Genomic DNA, 15,896 nt, shown 5'->3' on the forward strand with positions numbered 1-15,896 from the left:
TCTTGTACACACTTAACAAATTCCTCTCCATCTAAACCTTTAATACTATGGCAGTCCCAGTTGATGTTTGGAAAGTTAAAACCCCCTTCCATAACCCTATTATTCTTACAGATTGTGAGATCTCCTTACAAGTTTGTTTCTCAATTTCCCTCTGACTATTGGGGGGTCTATAATACAATCCCAATAAGGTTATCATCCCTTTCTTATTTCTCAGTTCCACCCAAATAACTTCCCCGAATGTATTTCTGGGAATATCCTCCCTCAGCACAGCTGTAATGCTATCCCTTATCAAAAATGCCACCCACTCCCCACCTTGCCTCCCTTTCTATCCTTCCTGTAGCATTTGTATCCTGGAACATTAAGCTGCCAGTGCTGCCCATCCCTGAGCCATGTTTCTGTAATTGCTATGATATCACAGTCCCATATTTCTAACCATGCCCTGAGTTCATCTGCCATCTCTATTAGGCCCCTTGCATTGAAATAAATGCAGTTTTATTTATCAGTGCTACCTTGTCCCTGCCTGCCCTGACTGACTTGTTTCTGTTCTCAACTGTACCAGTCTCAGATTGATCTCTTTCCTCACTATCTCGCTGGGTCCCACCCGTCCCCTTCCAATTTAGGTGCAATCCGTCCTTCTTGTACAGGTCACTTCTACCCCAAAAGAGATTCCAATGATCCAAAAATGTGAATCCTTCTCCATCACACCACTTCCTCAGCCATGCATTCATCTGCTCTATTCTCCTATTCCCGCCCTCACTAACTCGTAGCACTGGGAGTAATCTAGATATTACTACCCTTGAGGAACTCCTTTTTAAATTTCTGCCTAACTCTCTGTAATGTCCCTTCAGAATTGTTTTTTTTAATGGTGAGAGTCTGGGAATTGTGGAGGATGAAAGATATTTAGGTGTCCAGATAAAAGAAAAATTAGTGTGCAGGAACAAATAGTAATTAAACAAGTTAAAGAGGTTATACCAATGATTTTGAATAAGTTGGAGTGGGAACAAAATTATGTCTCAGTTGGGTAAAGTCGTAGCCAGCACACATTTGGAGCACCATACTCAGTCTGAGGCACACACCTAATGAAGGACATGTTGGCTTTAGAATGAACATTGCATACATTCAACTGAATGATATTGAGGTTTACAGGGTTAACTTATGAGGACAAGTTTTATGCATTTGGGAAATGGTCAAGTGAGTTAAGAAACATGAAGAGTGATCTAAATAAGATGCTTAAAATCACAAATTGATTTGGTTTTGATATGCTCTCAAATTACCTTCCTGTTGATTTGAGCACTGTGCCTCCAACCAGCCATGTTATTTCATCAGCAACTTAAGCACACTCGCGAACAGCTTTGTGACACATATGAGTCTGGTATGTCCAAGTCAGCCGTTTGTTGGTCTGAAATCTCACCTTCTATTTTCTGGGGGGAACTGGCTTTCCAAGAATTTGAATATTAGTTATTCAGAATTAAATTTATATTTCAGGGATCACACTGTTTTAACAGATTTACTAATATGTTCCAGAAATTTATACTGCAGATGCTAGGCGTGTAGTGCAAATGCTGTGATGGGTTTGGTTTCCTGATCACATGGAGTAGTTAGTTTGGCTATAAGTTTGATTGTTCAGATATAGGGAGGCACAGGCATATTGTTCATGTTCTGCACTAGAGACAAGATTAATGCAGTATCCAAGGGCCCAAACACACCTTCAAGGTGAAGCAGTGCTTTACCTGCACTTCACACAATCTAGTCTACTAGATTGAATCACCTGGTGAAGGAGCAGTGCTCCGAAAGCTAGTGCTTCCAATTAAACCTGTTGGACTATAGCCTGGTATTGTATTTTTAACTTAGTCTACTGCATTCACTGCTCATAATGTGCTCTCTTCTACATTGGGGAAAGGAAGCATAGACTGCATGACTACTTCGCAGAACACTTATGTTCTGTCTGCAAAAAGGACCCTGAACTTCCAGTTGTCTGTCACTTCAACACACCACCCTATTCCCTGGCCAATCTCTCTGTCTCAGCAGGGCTCCAGCGAAGCTTTGCACAAGCTGGAAGAACAACACTCATTTTCCACTTGGGTACCCTGCAGCCCTCCAGACTTAACATTGAGTTCAATAATTTTAGGGCCTGAGCTCCCCCATATCCTAGGCCCTACCATACACACCAGGCCTGTCTAACTGCCCTTCTTTCTCTTTGGGCTCTCTCCCCATTTATCATTTGCTCCTTACCCCCTCCCCCCACCCTATTTTCTGCACACAAATCAACATTTTCCTGACCACCCAGTTCTGAGGAAGGGTCATTGACCTGAAACGTTTCTCTGTCCAATGCTGCTAGACCTTCTGAGCTTTTCCAGCAATTTCCATTTTTGAGATTAGACTGGATTCCCCACAGTATGGAAACTAGTCCTTTAGCCTTACAAGTCCACACTGACCCTCCGAAGAGTAGCCTACCCAGACCCGTTCCTCTACTCTGTATTTATCCCTGACGAATGCACCTAACTCTATAAGCAATTTACCATGGCCAACTCACTTAACCTGCACATCTTTGGACTGTGGGAGGAAACCGGACTACCTGGAGGAAACCCACAAAGACACGGGGAGAATGTGCAAACTCCACACAGACAGTCGCCCGAGACTGGAATCGAACCTGGGTCCCTGGTGTTGTGAGGCAACATTGCTTACCACTGAGCCACCCTGTCACCCCTGTAAATCTTTCTGATTTACAGCATCTGCAGTTCTTTTGGTTTTTATTGACCCAGATTAATGCTCTGGGGGCATGGGTTCAACTTCTGTTACGTTCGCTAGTAGAATTTAAACTTGGATTAATAAACCTGGAACATGAAGCTAGTTTCAGTAACAGTAATCATGAAGTTATCAATGATTGATGTAAAACCCATTTGGAAATCTGCCAACTTTACCTAATCTGACCTATATGTGACTCCAATCCAAAGCAATGTAATTTTAACTGCTATCTGAAATGGCTGAGAAAACCACCCAATTCAAGGGTGATGAAGCAGGGGCAGCCATTACTAATGGCTGTTCACAACTCATAAAAGTTTAAAAAGTATACTATTTAAATACTTTGAGCATAAGTTGGATTTTCTGGACACACACTTTCCAGATATTTTTCTTGCACAGATTTTGATCTACAGTCCGTTTTTAGTTTGGAAAGCGAGTGTTGGCATATTTTTATTGGAAAACCCTTATGAGGAGAGATTGAGTAGTCTGGGCTGATACTAATTGAAATTTAGAAGAATGAGAGGTGACCTTATTGAAATATATAATTCTTACAGGATTTGACAGAGTAGGTGCAGAAAGGTTGTTTCTCCTTATGTGAGAGTCTAGGGACCAGAGGAAATAATATCAGAATAAAGGATCACACATATAAAAAACATAAGACCATAAGAAAGAAGAGTGGAAGTAAGGCCATTCGGCCCATCAAGTCCACTCCACCATTCAATCATGGCTGATGGGCATTTCGACCCCATTTACCTGCACTCTCCTCCTATCCCTTAATTTCTTGCAAGATTAAGAATTAAGACAAAACTGAGGTGAGGAAGAATTCCATTTCTCAGAGGGTAGTGAATCTGTGGAATTCTTTACAGAATAAGGTTTTGCAAGGCTGTGTTGTCGAGTACAGTCAAGCCGAAGAGAGAAAGATTCTTAATCAATAAGAGAATCAAGGGTTACAGGAAAAGGTAGGAAGGTGGAGTTGAGGATTATCAGATCAGCCATGATTTCATTGAATGGTGGGGCAGAGCAGATTGGCTGAATTGCCTACTCCTGCTCCCATGTCTTCAGGTAATTGTTCTGCTGTTTCTATTTACAGTTCCTCCAAAGCCATCACTTTTATTTTGTGGATTACCATCTTCTTTGACTTTGCACCATGATCTGATTTGTCAATTAAGTTATCCCACCTTCCACCCTTATCACTAATGGCCCCTTCTCCTTCCCTTACCTTTTCTCTGCCCCTAAATTCTGACACAAAGACATTAACCTGAAATGTTAACTCTTTCGCTCTCATTTCTAGCATCAGCAATAGTTTGATTTAGGAGATAGTGAGGTCTGCAGATGCTGGAGATCAGAGTCGAGAGTGTGTTGCTGGAAAAGCACAGCAGGTCAGGCAGCATCCGAGGAGCAGGAAAAATCAACATTTCGGGCTGGAGTCCTTCATCAGGAATATTTTGATTTAGTCTTCTGACTGCTGCGCAGGCACACTGTGTCTTGATGTAATATCTCATTTCTCAATGTATTACTCCTGTCAATGTGCCAGGATATATAAAACTTTTTACCTAACGAGAACATTTTCTGTTTCTGTCTTTCAGCCAGAAGCTCAATGTGCCTATGTCCTGATAGTGACTGCAGTATATTGGGTCTCAGAGGCTGTCCCACTTGGTGCAGCAGCAATGGTTCCTGCCTTTCTCTTCCCGTTGTTTGGAGTCTTAAAGGCCAGTGAAGTAAGAAAATAATCAATCTATTTATTATCCGATAGATGTGTGTGCTTTCTTCCATTTTTGCAATAAATGTAAATAAAAATGACCATGTGCAGTAATGAACCTCCCACTGATTACCCCCAAATAACATGTTAATTACAAAAAACTATTATAAAAAAACATAATCACTACAGTTCTCTTACTGGGCTAAGTGTGGAGACAGATGAGCTGTGATTTCATTGAATGGCAGTGCTGACGTGATGGCCTTAATATTTTACTTCTGCTGCTACGTATTATGCTCTTTATATATATTCTCAGCCTCCATCACCAAGGAAGCTCACCACATTGTGAGACGATCAACTTGCTAAGACCTGACCAACGAGCTTCTTGGTCTACTGCAGGTCTTGACAGTGGAGCCCCTCTTCGCCATAAACTACTGACCAATCAGAGACCAGCAGCTTCTTGATTCTAAAGTGCAGTACTGGAGACCAAGTCTTCAGGGATCCAAACATTTTTAAAAAATCATGGTTTCCTTTAGCTTCTCATGGGAATGAGGGTCACAAGGATGAGAGGGAGGTGAGGGGACATCAGATGCAAGGGCAGGGATAGTTTAAAAGCTCTGTCTTTCCTCATTCATGTCTTTGATTGCCCTCAGAATGGGTGAAATGGAGTTAGGAAACTTGCCTCTCTTCTTGCTGGTCAGAAAGGCAGGGAAACGAAGTTGGATTGAATTGAGGGTCTTAAGTGGCCACTTTGACTATAGAATCATAGAGTCATAGAAATGTACAGCATGGAAACAGACCCTTCAGTCCAACCCGTCCTGCTACTTAGTGCCTTTTTTACTAATGAGTCTGAAAAGTGTCCTAAGTATCTTCCTGCCCAGCATTTAATTGGTGAGGTTGCCAGAATAATGTCAGCTATTTTCCAGGGCCAACGCACCCAATTATTTTCCTTGCCCGCCACTCCAACAGATGTTGCTCATAGTGCTAACTGAGTGAAAGCAAAACTAATTCGGTGTTGTTCAGCTTCTCAATAGAGCTGTTCATACCAGGGTGAAGGAGAGAGTCCATGTCAGCACGATACACTGAATGTAGTTGTGACAGAAACAATGCTGGCTGAGGGTTAAATGAGTGAGCTTCACACAGAAAATTGTAAGATAGCCTCTGGTCTTAGGAGAACTGACCAGTGAGAGAGTTAATGTCTTTTTTAATTTGCCAGAATTCTCAACATTCAGAGAATGTGCCATTTGATTTGAAAGTAAAGAACAGAAGTCATTTATTTAGAAGGGGTGGGACACATAAAGCAAGAAACAACAGGAACGTTAGTTTAACATCTGACTTAGGGAAAATATTAGAGGCTAATATTAAATTTTATTAGCAGGAACCTCTAAAAAATCAGGGTCATCATGCAGAGGTTTTGTGAAAGTAAAATCATTTTAACCAATTTACTACAATTCTTTGAACAAATAACATATGCTGTGGATAAATAGGAACATGGGATTCACTGTACTTAGATTTCCAGAATAAAGTACCATATCAAAGATTATTGCAGAAAAAAAACACATGGTGTTTGGGAATAACATATTGGTATGAATGGGAAAGTGGCTATCTAATATATAACAGTGAGTAGATGTAAATGGGTCATTTCTGGTCAGCACGATGTAACATGTGGTTTGCCACAGGGATCAATGTTGGGACTTCAACTTATATAAATAACCTGAATGAATGGTTTGAAAACATGGTTGCTAAATTAGGTGATGAAACAAAATAAGTAAAACAGTAAGTTGTAAAAAGAGCATAAGGAGACTGCAAATGTTATAGATATGTATTCAAAATAGTTGCACAACAGACTTGTGAGAAAAATTATAACTTGTGGAATAAAAGGGATAGTGATAACATGGAAATAAAATTGACTGAGTGATAGGAAACAGAGCATAGCAGTCAATGAATTTTTTTGTGCTGGAGGAAGCTTTATTCTGGAATTTCCCAAGGGTCAGCATTGCTTTTCCTGATATATATTAGTGGTTTGGATCTTGGTGTGCAGGAGACCATTTCAACATTGTTGGAAGATATGAAACATGGAAGCATTGTAAACTGTGAGAATGATAAGTTAGAGCATCAAAAGGAGATAAGACCAGTTAATGGAGTGGGCAGATAGGTAGCAGTTGAGGTTCAATGCAGAAAAGAAGAGGTGATGCATTTTGATAGGAAGAACATGGACAGACAATATCACATAAGGGGTACAATTCTAAAGAGGATTTAGGAATAGAGGGGTCTGGGATTATATTTACACAGCCCATTGAAGGCAGCAGGACAGGTGGAGACAGTAATAAATAAAGGATAAAGGATCCTAGTTTTTATTAATAAGGTCATGGAGTACAAGAGCAAGGAGGTGATGCTGTACTTGTCTAAGATGCTAGTTAGACCTCAGCTGAACTATTGTGGTTTGGCACCAGATTTCAGGGAAGGTGTGAATGCATTAGAGAGAGTACAGAGCAGATTTACAAGAATCGATCCAGGTAATAGAAACTAGATAATAAGGATAGATTGGAGAGGTTGGAACTGTTCTCCTTGGAGGGAAGAAGGCTGAAAAGAGCTGAGAGAAGTTTTTGAAACTGTGTGAAATGGCTGGGTAGAGCAGATAGAGATAAGCTGAACTAAGAACAGAAGAACTAGGATCAGGAGTAGGTCAAATGGCCCATCGAGCATTCAGTAAGATTATGGCTGATCCTTTCATGGACTCAATCCACTTACCTGCCTGCTTACCATAACCATTAATTGGTTTAGTGTTCAAAAATCTATCTTTCTTTGCCTTAAAAAGGTAGCCTCAACTGCTTCACTGGGCAGGGAATTCCATAGATTCACAACCATTTAGGAGCAGAAGTTCCTCCTAAACTCAGTCCTAAATCTGCTCCCCCTTGTTTTGAGGCTATGCCCCTTCATTCTCCCTTCACCGGCCAGTGGAAACGGTTCCCACTGGGAAGAGGATTAAGGGAACAGTTTTTAAATGATTTGTAAAAGAAGCAAATGCGAGGTGAGAAAACCCTCTTTCACACAGCAAGTGGTTTATGTATGGAATGCACTATCTGGACTCGTGGTAGTTGGTTCAATTGAGGCATTTAAATAGAAACAACCTACAAAGATATGGGGAAAAGGTAGGAGAAGGTTGCTAAGTCATGATACTCATTTGGGGAGCCAGTGTGAACATGATGGGCTGAATCAAATCTTTCCATGCCATTAAAAAATTGTGATTCAGTGAGATAGGTTAACACAAATATGGGTCGTTCTGCTATAAAGCGCGTTTTGTTAATGTGAATTTGCTACAACACAATTGATGAATTGGGGACACTGTTTCTAAAGCGCGAACTTTTAAAGCATGTATTTATTATAATATGATTCCAGTCCCCTTAGTTTAAATGGAGCTGCTATTATACAATTTTCTTATAACAGAAGATTGCATGAGAATTAAACTATTGCATTATAGCAAAACCGACTGTATCTGGAAAATGGAGAACAATGTGGCAAAATATGAAATTGCCCATTTTGGTAGAAAGAATTTAAAAAGTACATTCTCTATAAGTTGAGAGATGGCAGAGTTCTCATCCAGGCAACAGGAGAGTATTACACCACACTCCTGATTTGTGTCAAGTAGATGATGACAAACTTTGGGGATTCAAATGTGAGTCACAAACTACAGAATTCCCAATCTCTGACTAATTCTTGTATCCACAATATTTATATGGCTGGTTCAATTTAGTTTCTGGTCGATGGTAGCCACAGGATATTGATAGTTGGAAATTCAGCCATTGTAATGCAATTGAATGTCAAGGCATTTAAATTATAATTGTATGCTGACTCTCATAAAAGCAGACTCTTTTTCCTGTAGGTATTGGCACCACCTACTTCTACCCACAGTTACTCTCTGCATCAGCTGTAGTGTTCTTTTCAAATCCACTTCCCAGATGCCCTTGGACACTTGTACTGAAAATCTCAAAATGTCTCTAGGTCATTTATTCCTGCTGTTCTGCAAGATTGTGAGAAAGTAGAGAGGCATAGTAATACATGAATGACATGAAATTCTTCTTTAGTTCACCTTTTGATGCTATTGAGTTGGACTTGGGTTGTTAATAATTATTGCCTCTCTGCCTTTGATCTCTGTGGAAGTATTCTCAAAGGCGATCAGGAGGTATTGCCTAGGGATCTCATGGTTTGTGACATTTTTCCCTTCTGCTATGTATGGTTCGTTTCCTGTAAATATAGCCCAAAAGACAATAATTTGATATCCTCAAGAGAATCAATAATGATATTCATGTCTGTGTGTCTTCCATGGAGGGTGTGAGAACAGAAAGAGGCATACAATATGAACTGTAAGTAAAAGAAAGTATCTGAGGAATATCATGTAAAAATAATAGAAAAGGAGCACTCAGAGACTGAGGGAGCTGATGCAAAGACCACCTGCAGCATATTGGTTGTCCATGGGAACCATCCAAAACATCATGAGGCTTTACAACTGCAAAGTAAATATACATAGCATTTACATCATTTTGACAAAGTCTTCCATCTTGGTGCAACTAATGATTTCATTAAACAACTGTAGGAATATGCACACTATTGTTGAATAGTGTTACTTGCATTGCATTGTAAGACACCTCTTGGCACATAGTCTGTGATGCTCCTCTTAACACTAGCTGAACATTTGAAAATGCACCAGCAAATAAGTATCTGGGAGATCTGGAGAGTGATGTCGAAGAGTCAAAGATGGTGCATAGAACAACAGGATCTCCATTCATCTCCTGCCACAACTAGTTATCTCTTTCAGTTTCTGCATTTCTGTGTTTCTGCTTGAAAACGTATAAAAGTGTCATTTTATGGCTTCACATTCAGTAATAGATGAGCTCCCATGATACTTAAATGAGGCTGACACCAGAAACAGGCATTGTACTGAACACTAATTGATGGATTCTCACGCTAATTGATTTATTCCTCAACAGAGAATCCAGATGAAAACTGAGACTTACTGTGCATCTGGCAATAACTTTCTCCATTGAGCATTGTATCTCTATCAGGAATTAATTACTAACTTCCCACCCTGAACTGATTAAACAGGCTCACTCAGCATTACTGTTTTTTACATGTCTTCATTAAAGGTGGGTTTGCCTTCTGGCCAGTTGCTAACCCAATTGCTGTTGAAAAGCATCTTCTTGAACCACTGCAGTTGATATGCAGAAGCTATTTATTGTTAGCTGGAGAGTTCAAGGACATTGAGCCACAGATGAGGAAGGAACAGTAAAATTCTGCCAAATCAGGACTTGGAGGAAAATGTACAGGTGGTAGTATCCAATGCATCTGTTGTTCTTGTTCTTATAGCAGAGGCCGCAGGTTTGAATGATGTTGCAATGTGAACTTTGGTGAGTTTCTGTAGTGCATCTTGTAGATGACAAGCAATTATACCATTGTGCTCTGGTGGTAGAAGAAGTGAGTGCTTCAGATAGTGAATGGGATACTGTCCAGCAGGTTGCTGTATTCTGGATCATGTCAAGCTTCCTGAATGTTGTAGGATCTGCACTTATCAAGGGAAGTGGAGAGTATTTCATCATTCTCCTGTCATATGCCTTGCAGACGGTAGCAAGACTTTAGAAACGTGCGATGTGTGTATTTGTGTATTACAAGGACAAAGAAACAATAACTTCTTTGTTGTTAAGCAGCTTATGAATATAGACTGTTAGAATCTTGTAGCAATAATATGGTGAATTGCTTTTGAGTAGGAGTGACTTACAGACTGTGACATACTTCTGGTACCGTGTACAGAGACCAAAACTTGATTACTTGAGGTCCTTGCAATTCTCCTGTAACTTCCACCATAAATTCATACCAAATATCCTCCAAATACATGGTCATTGAACAAGTTGTTTTCTGTGTATCATTTTCTGCTTCAATAAGGTATGCTTTATGCTTTAAGTAACTTTTAGTCAAATCTAATTAAAGTAAGCCCAATAATAAATGAGAATTAGGTTTTAATGCCAAACAGTTGGGTCAACTTTCCACTTTCACTTAGAAACATAAGAAGATCATAACTGATTTGGTTGTGGTTTGATCTCCACTTTCTGGTTTGCAATGTGATACTATGACCTGTTATGTGCCTGGTTCCGAGGTGCAAGAAATGCATTAAAGATCAATTGTTGTTTACCCAATATCATTCTGATTTTATAGTTATGTTTAAATAACTTAGGGCTAAATCAATAATTTGTTAATAAACAAAATGAATAAATTATGATGTACACAATAATTTAAATGCACTCTATCCAAATCATAACACATGGCTACTAGGCTATTTTTAAGCTTAAATCTATCAAACATATTTTTTCAAAATCCCTGGATATGTGATCAAAGGTTCTAATGTACGTGGGCTAATTGCTACAGAATTAACAGTCTTTCATTATAAAATAGGAAATAGTTGGAGAATGTAGTTATATTCATCTGCATTGTAAAATGGATTCGAGTCAGGGTAGAATCTTATAGGGGTCTGAGTGATATGGGCTACGTGACAGAGAAGTCTACCCAGGCTCATCTCAACATTGGGAACAACTTGCTCCACCTTTTGTGCTTTTAGAGTCATAGAGTCATAGAGATGTACAGCATGGAAACAAACCCTTCGGTCCAACCTGTCCATGCCAATCTAGTCCCATCTGCCAGCACCCGGCCCATATTCCTCCAAACCCTTCCTATTCATATACCCATCCAAATGCCTCTTAAATGTTGCAATTGTACCAGCCTCCGCCACTTCCTCTGGCAGCTCACTCCATATGCGTACCACACTCTGTGTGAAAGAGATGCCCCATAGGTCCGTTTCAAATCTTTCCCCCTCACCCTAAACCTATGCCCTCTAGTTCTCCCACCTCAGGGAAAAGACTTTGTCTATTTACCTTTTCCACGCCCCTCATGATTTTATAAACCTCTATAAAGTCACCCCCTCAGCCTCCGACGTTCCAGGGAAAATAGCCCCAGCCTATTCAACTCTCCGTATAGCTCAAATCCTCCAACCCTGGCAACATCCTTGTAAATCTTTTCTGAACCCTTTTCAAGTTTCACAACATCTTTCCGATAGGAAGGAGACCAGAATTTCATGCAATTTTCCAACAGTGGTCTAACCAATGTCCTGTACAACCGCAACATGACCTCCCAACTCCTGTACTCAATACTCTGACCAATAAAAGAAAGCATACCAAACACCTCTCTCACTATCCTATCTATCTGCAACTCCACTTTCAGGGAGCTATGAACCTGCACTTCAAGGTCTCTTTGTTCAGCAACACTCCCTAGGGCCTTACCATTAAGTGTATAGGTCCTGCTAAATTTGCTTTCCCAAAATGCAGCACCTCGCATTTATCTGAATTAAACTCCATCTGCCACTTCTCAGCCCATTGGCCCATCTGGTCAAGATCCTGTTGTAATCTGAGGTAACCTTCTTTGCTGTCCACTACACCTCAACCTTGGTGTCATCTGCAAACTTACTAACTGTACCTCTTATGCTCACATCCAAATCATTTATGTAAATGACAAAAAGTAGAGGACCCAGCACCGATCCTTGTGGCACTCCACTGGTCACAGACCTCCAGTCTGAAAAACAACCCTCCACCACCACCCTGTGCCTTCTACCTTTGAGCCAGTTCTGTATCCAAATGGCTAGTTCTCCCTGTATTCCGTGAGATCTAACCTTGCTAACCAGTCTCCCATGGGTAGCCTTGTCGAACGCTTTACTGAAGCCCATATAGATCACATCTACCACTCTGCCCTCATCAATGTACTTTGTTACTTCTTCAAACAACTTAATCAAATTTGTGAGACATGATTTCCCATGCACAAAGACATGTTGACTATCCCTAATCAGTCCTTGCCTTTCCAAATACATGTACATCCTGTCCCTCTGGATTCCCTCCAACAACTTGCCCACCACCGAGGTCAGGCTCACTGGTCTATAGTTCCCTGGCTTGTCCTTATCACCCTTCTTAAAGAGTGGCACCACGTTAGCCAACCTCCAGTCTTCCGGCACCTCACCTGTGACTATTGATGACACAAATATCTCAGCCGGAGGCCCAGCAATCACTTCTCTAGCTTCCCACAGAATTCTAGGGTACACCTGATCAGGTCCTGGGAACTTATTCACCTTTATGCATTTCAAGACATCCAGCACTTCCTCCTCAGTAATATGGACATTTGCAAGGTGTCACCATCTATTTCCCTACATTCTACATCTTCCATGTCCTTCTCCACAGTAAATACTGATGCAAAATGCTTGTTTAGTATCCCCCCTATTTTCTGCGGCTCCACATAAAGACCACCTTGCTAATCTTTGAGGGGCCCTAATCTCTCCCTAGATACCCTTTTGTCCTTAATATGTTTGTAAAAACCCTTTGGATTCTCCTTTATTCTATTTGCCAAAGCTATCTCATGTCCCCTTTTTGTCCTCCTGATTTCCCTCTTAAATATATTCCTACTGCCTTTATACTCTTCCTAGGATTCACTCGATCTATCCTGTCTATACCTGACATATGCTTCCGTCTTTTTCTTAACCAAACCCTCAATTTCTTTAGTCATCCAGCATTCCCTATACCTACCAGCCTTTCCCTTCACCCTAACAGGAATATACTTTCTCTGATTCTCGCTGTCTCATTCCTGAAGGGTTCCCATTTTCCAGCCGTCCCTTTACCTGCGGACATCTGCCCCCAATCAGCTTTTGAAAGATCTTGCCTAATACTGTCAAAGTTGGTCTTTCTCCAATTTAGAACTTCGACGTTTGGATCTGATCTATCCTTTGCCATCACTATTTAAAATCTAATGGAATTACGGTCGCTGGCCCCAAAGTGCTCTTCCATTGACACCTCAGTCACCTGCCCTGCCTTATTTCCCAAGAGTAGGTGAAATTTTGCATCTTCTCTAGTAGGTACATCCACATACTGAATCAGAAAATTTTCTTGTACACGCTTAACAAATTCCTCTCCATCTAAACCCTTAACACTATCGCAGTCCCAGTCTATGTTTGGAAAGTTAAAATCTCCTACCATAACCACCCTATTATTCTTACAGATAGCTGAGATCTCCTTACAAGTTTGTTTCTCAATTTCCCTCAGACTATTAGGGGGTCTATATTACAATCCCAATAAGGTGATCATCCCTTTCTTATTTCTCAGTTCCACCCAAATAACTTCTCTGGTTGTATTTCCAGGAATATCCTCCCTCAGTACAGCTGTAATGCTATCCCTTATCAAAAACGCCACTCCTTCACAAGTGGTAAGGTGAGACTTTTGGAAAGTAACAGTAAATTGCCACTTAAATGGGATTATTGCTTGTCAACTGGCACAACTTGCCTCATTAGTATCCATCTTTCTATCATACCAACATCACTAAGCAAGTTCAATATTAGGAAAGTTTGACCTGGAAACCAGAGTATGTACCTGGTGAGTGCACCTTGCCACTTGCTCCAAACAATCTCCATGTTGCATACAATCAAACAGCAACTCAGGGTACAACCAACAAGCACCAGTGCATGTACCCCTTCTCTATGGGCATTGACATCTAACATTTGTTAACTCTTCATGATTGTCCTGACACTTCCCCAATAAATTGGCAATGCATCCTGGAAGCACAGACTTGCACTAAGGGTTCAATCACATTGAAAGGTAGTGGCAGGGATACTTTAAGCACAATAACTTAACTCAGCTCAAAATTGGAACCAGACTGCAGGTCAGGAGTCAGCATTTATTCACTTAGCACCTACCTCAATACTCACTGCATCCATGCCTTGCCTGTTAGCACAGTAACACAACCAGGCAGCTTGCCTTGTTGGCCAACAGTACCCAGCCAAGGGACCACATCTTGAAACACATTGTATGTGCAATAAGGAAGCAGCCTTTTCCCAAGGTTTATGGAACTAATCCCCACAGATTTCCATGGAGAGACCCTTCAGTGAAGGGGTGTCAGCAAGGGCTACTTCTGGCCAGGCTTTCTCTCAGGGTGACTTCAGTCAGGAAGCCCATAATTCTGCAATACAGGACCTGTGAGATGGCCAGTGCAGTGATTCCGTAGTGGCCAATCCAGTAGATACGGCTACCACAGTTAGGAAATGTACAGTTAACCGTCAGAGCTCTGGGCACTTCTTGTCCAGTGCTGTCCAGTTGGTCTACTCAAGGGGATGGTCACTGATTTACCCATTGGGTCCATCCACAAAAATCGAAAAGGTGGAGGGGTGGAGTGGGGGTGGGAACGTTGATTTAATGCTGTTTTGAAGTAGACTTGATAAGTTAGTTCTTGGGATTAAGGGATGTTGCTTTGGGAGTGGGTGGATCACAATTATAAAGGGGAAACAGTGTCTACAAGGGACATATGGAAACATTTGGCAAGAAAGGGGGTCATGTGGGAGAGGGATTGTCATCCATTGTCCAGTGTGGAGTTTATGGGATGGGCTATCAGGAGGGGAATGTGGTATTCAGAGGCTCACTGAGACAGAGGCTGGAAGCCATTTGCCAAAGAGCAATCACTGTGCTGGGAATTGAAAATGTGCAGTGGGGGAATGGTTGTGAGCACACTTGGACTGGGCAGGATAAGTGACTTGACCTGTAGAATGCCTACAGTGCAGGAAGAGGCCACTTGGCCTATTGAGTCTGCACTGACCATCTGAAAAGCATCCCATCCAGACCCAGTTCCCTACCCTACCCCTGTATCCCAGCATGTACCATGTGTAATCCAGCTAACCTGTACATTCCTGGACACTAAGGGACAATTTTTAAGCATGGTCGGACTGTGAGAGGAAGCTGCAGCATCCAACAGAAGCCCATACAGACACAGGGAGAATGTGTAAACTCCACATAGACATAGACAGTCCCCCTAGGCTGGAATTGAACCCAAGTTCCTAGCGCTGTGAGGCAGCAGTGCTAACCACTGAGCCACTGTGCCACTCTCCTGCACCAAGCAATGACAAGTCTTTTGAAGGTAAAGAATATTCTACATTGACCCACATGCTATACATGACACAAATGTGCAGACTCCCTATTCCCTGGCTATCATAAAGAACTCGCGTTGTGGTTCTGTTCGCCGAGCTGGAAGTTTTTGTTGCAAACGTTTCGTCCCCTAGCTAGGCGACATCATCAGTGCTTGGGAGCCTCCTGCGAAGCGCTTCTTTGATGTTTCCTCCGGTGTTTATAGTGGTCTGTCCCTGCCGCTTCCGGTTGTCAGTTTCAGCTGTCCGCTGTAGTGGTTGGTATATTGGGTCCAGGTCGATGTGTTTGTTGATGGAGTTTGTGGATGAATGCCATGCCTCTAGGAATTCCCTGGCTGTTCTCTGTCTGGCTTGCCCTATGATAGTAGTGTTGTCCCAGTCGAATTCATGTTGCTAGAGGCATGGCATTCATCCACAAACTCATCAACAAACACATCGACCTGGACCCAATATACCAACCACAACAGC

The 15,896-nt window shown here is 41.5% G+C and overlaps 1 protein-coding gene across 1 annotated transcript in view; it reads left to right on the forward strand.

Annotated features, from left to right (window-relative positions):
* slc13a4 (solute carrier family 13 member 4) overlaps positions 1–15,896 on the forward strand; it is a 115,380-nt gene that overhangs the window by 19,582 nt on the left and 79,902 nt on the right. The window contains exon 2 of the mRNA XM_043709429.1: positions 4,329–4,460. Within this exon, the coding sequence (XP_043565364.1) occupies positions 4,329–4,460 (132 nt within the window). The remainder of the gene's footprint in view (positions 1–4,328; positions 4,461–15,896) is intronic.

Source organism: Chiloscyllium plagiosum, chromosome 19, assembly GCF_004010195.1.
Source record: "Chiloscyllium plagiosum isolate BGI_BamShark_2017 chromosome 19, ASM401019v2, whole genome shotgun sequence".
In the NCBI taxonomy this organism is placed as follows: Eukaryota; Metazoa; Chordata; class Chondrichthyes; order Orectolobiformes; family Hemiscylliidae; genus Chiloscyllium; species Chiloscyllium plagiosum.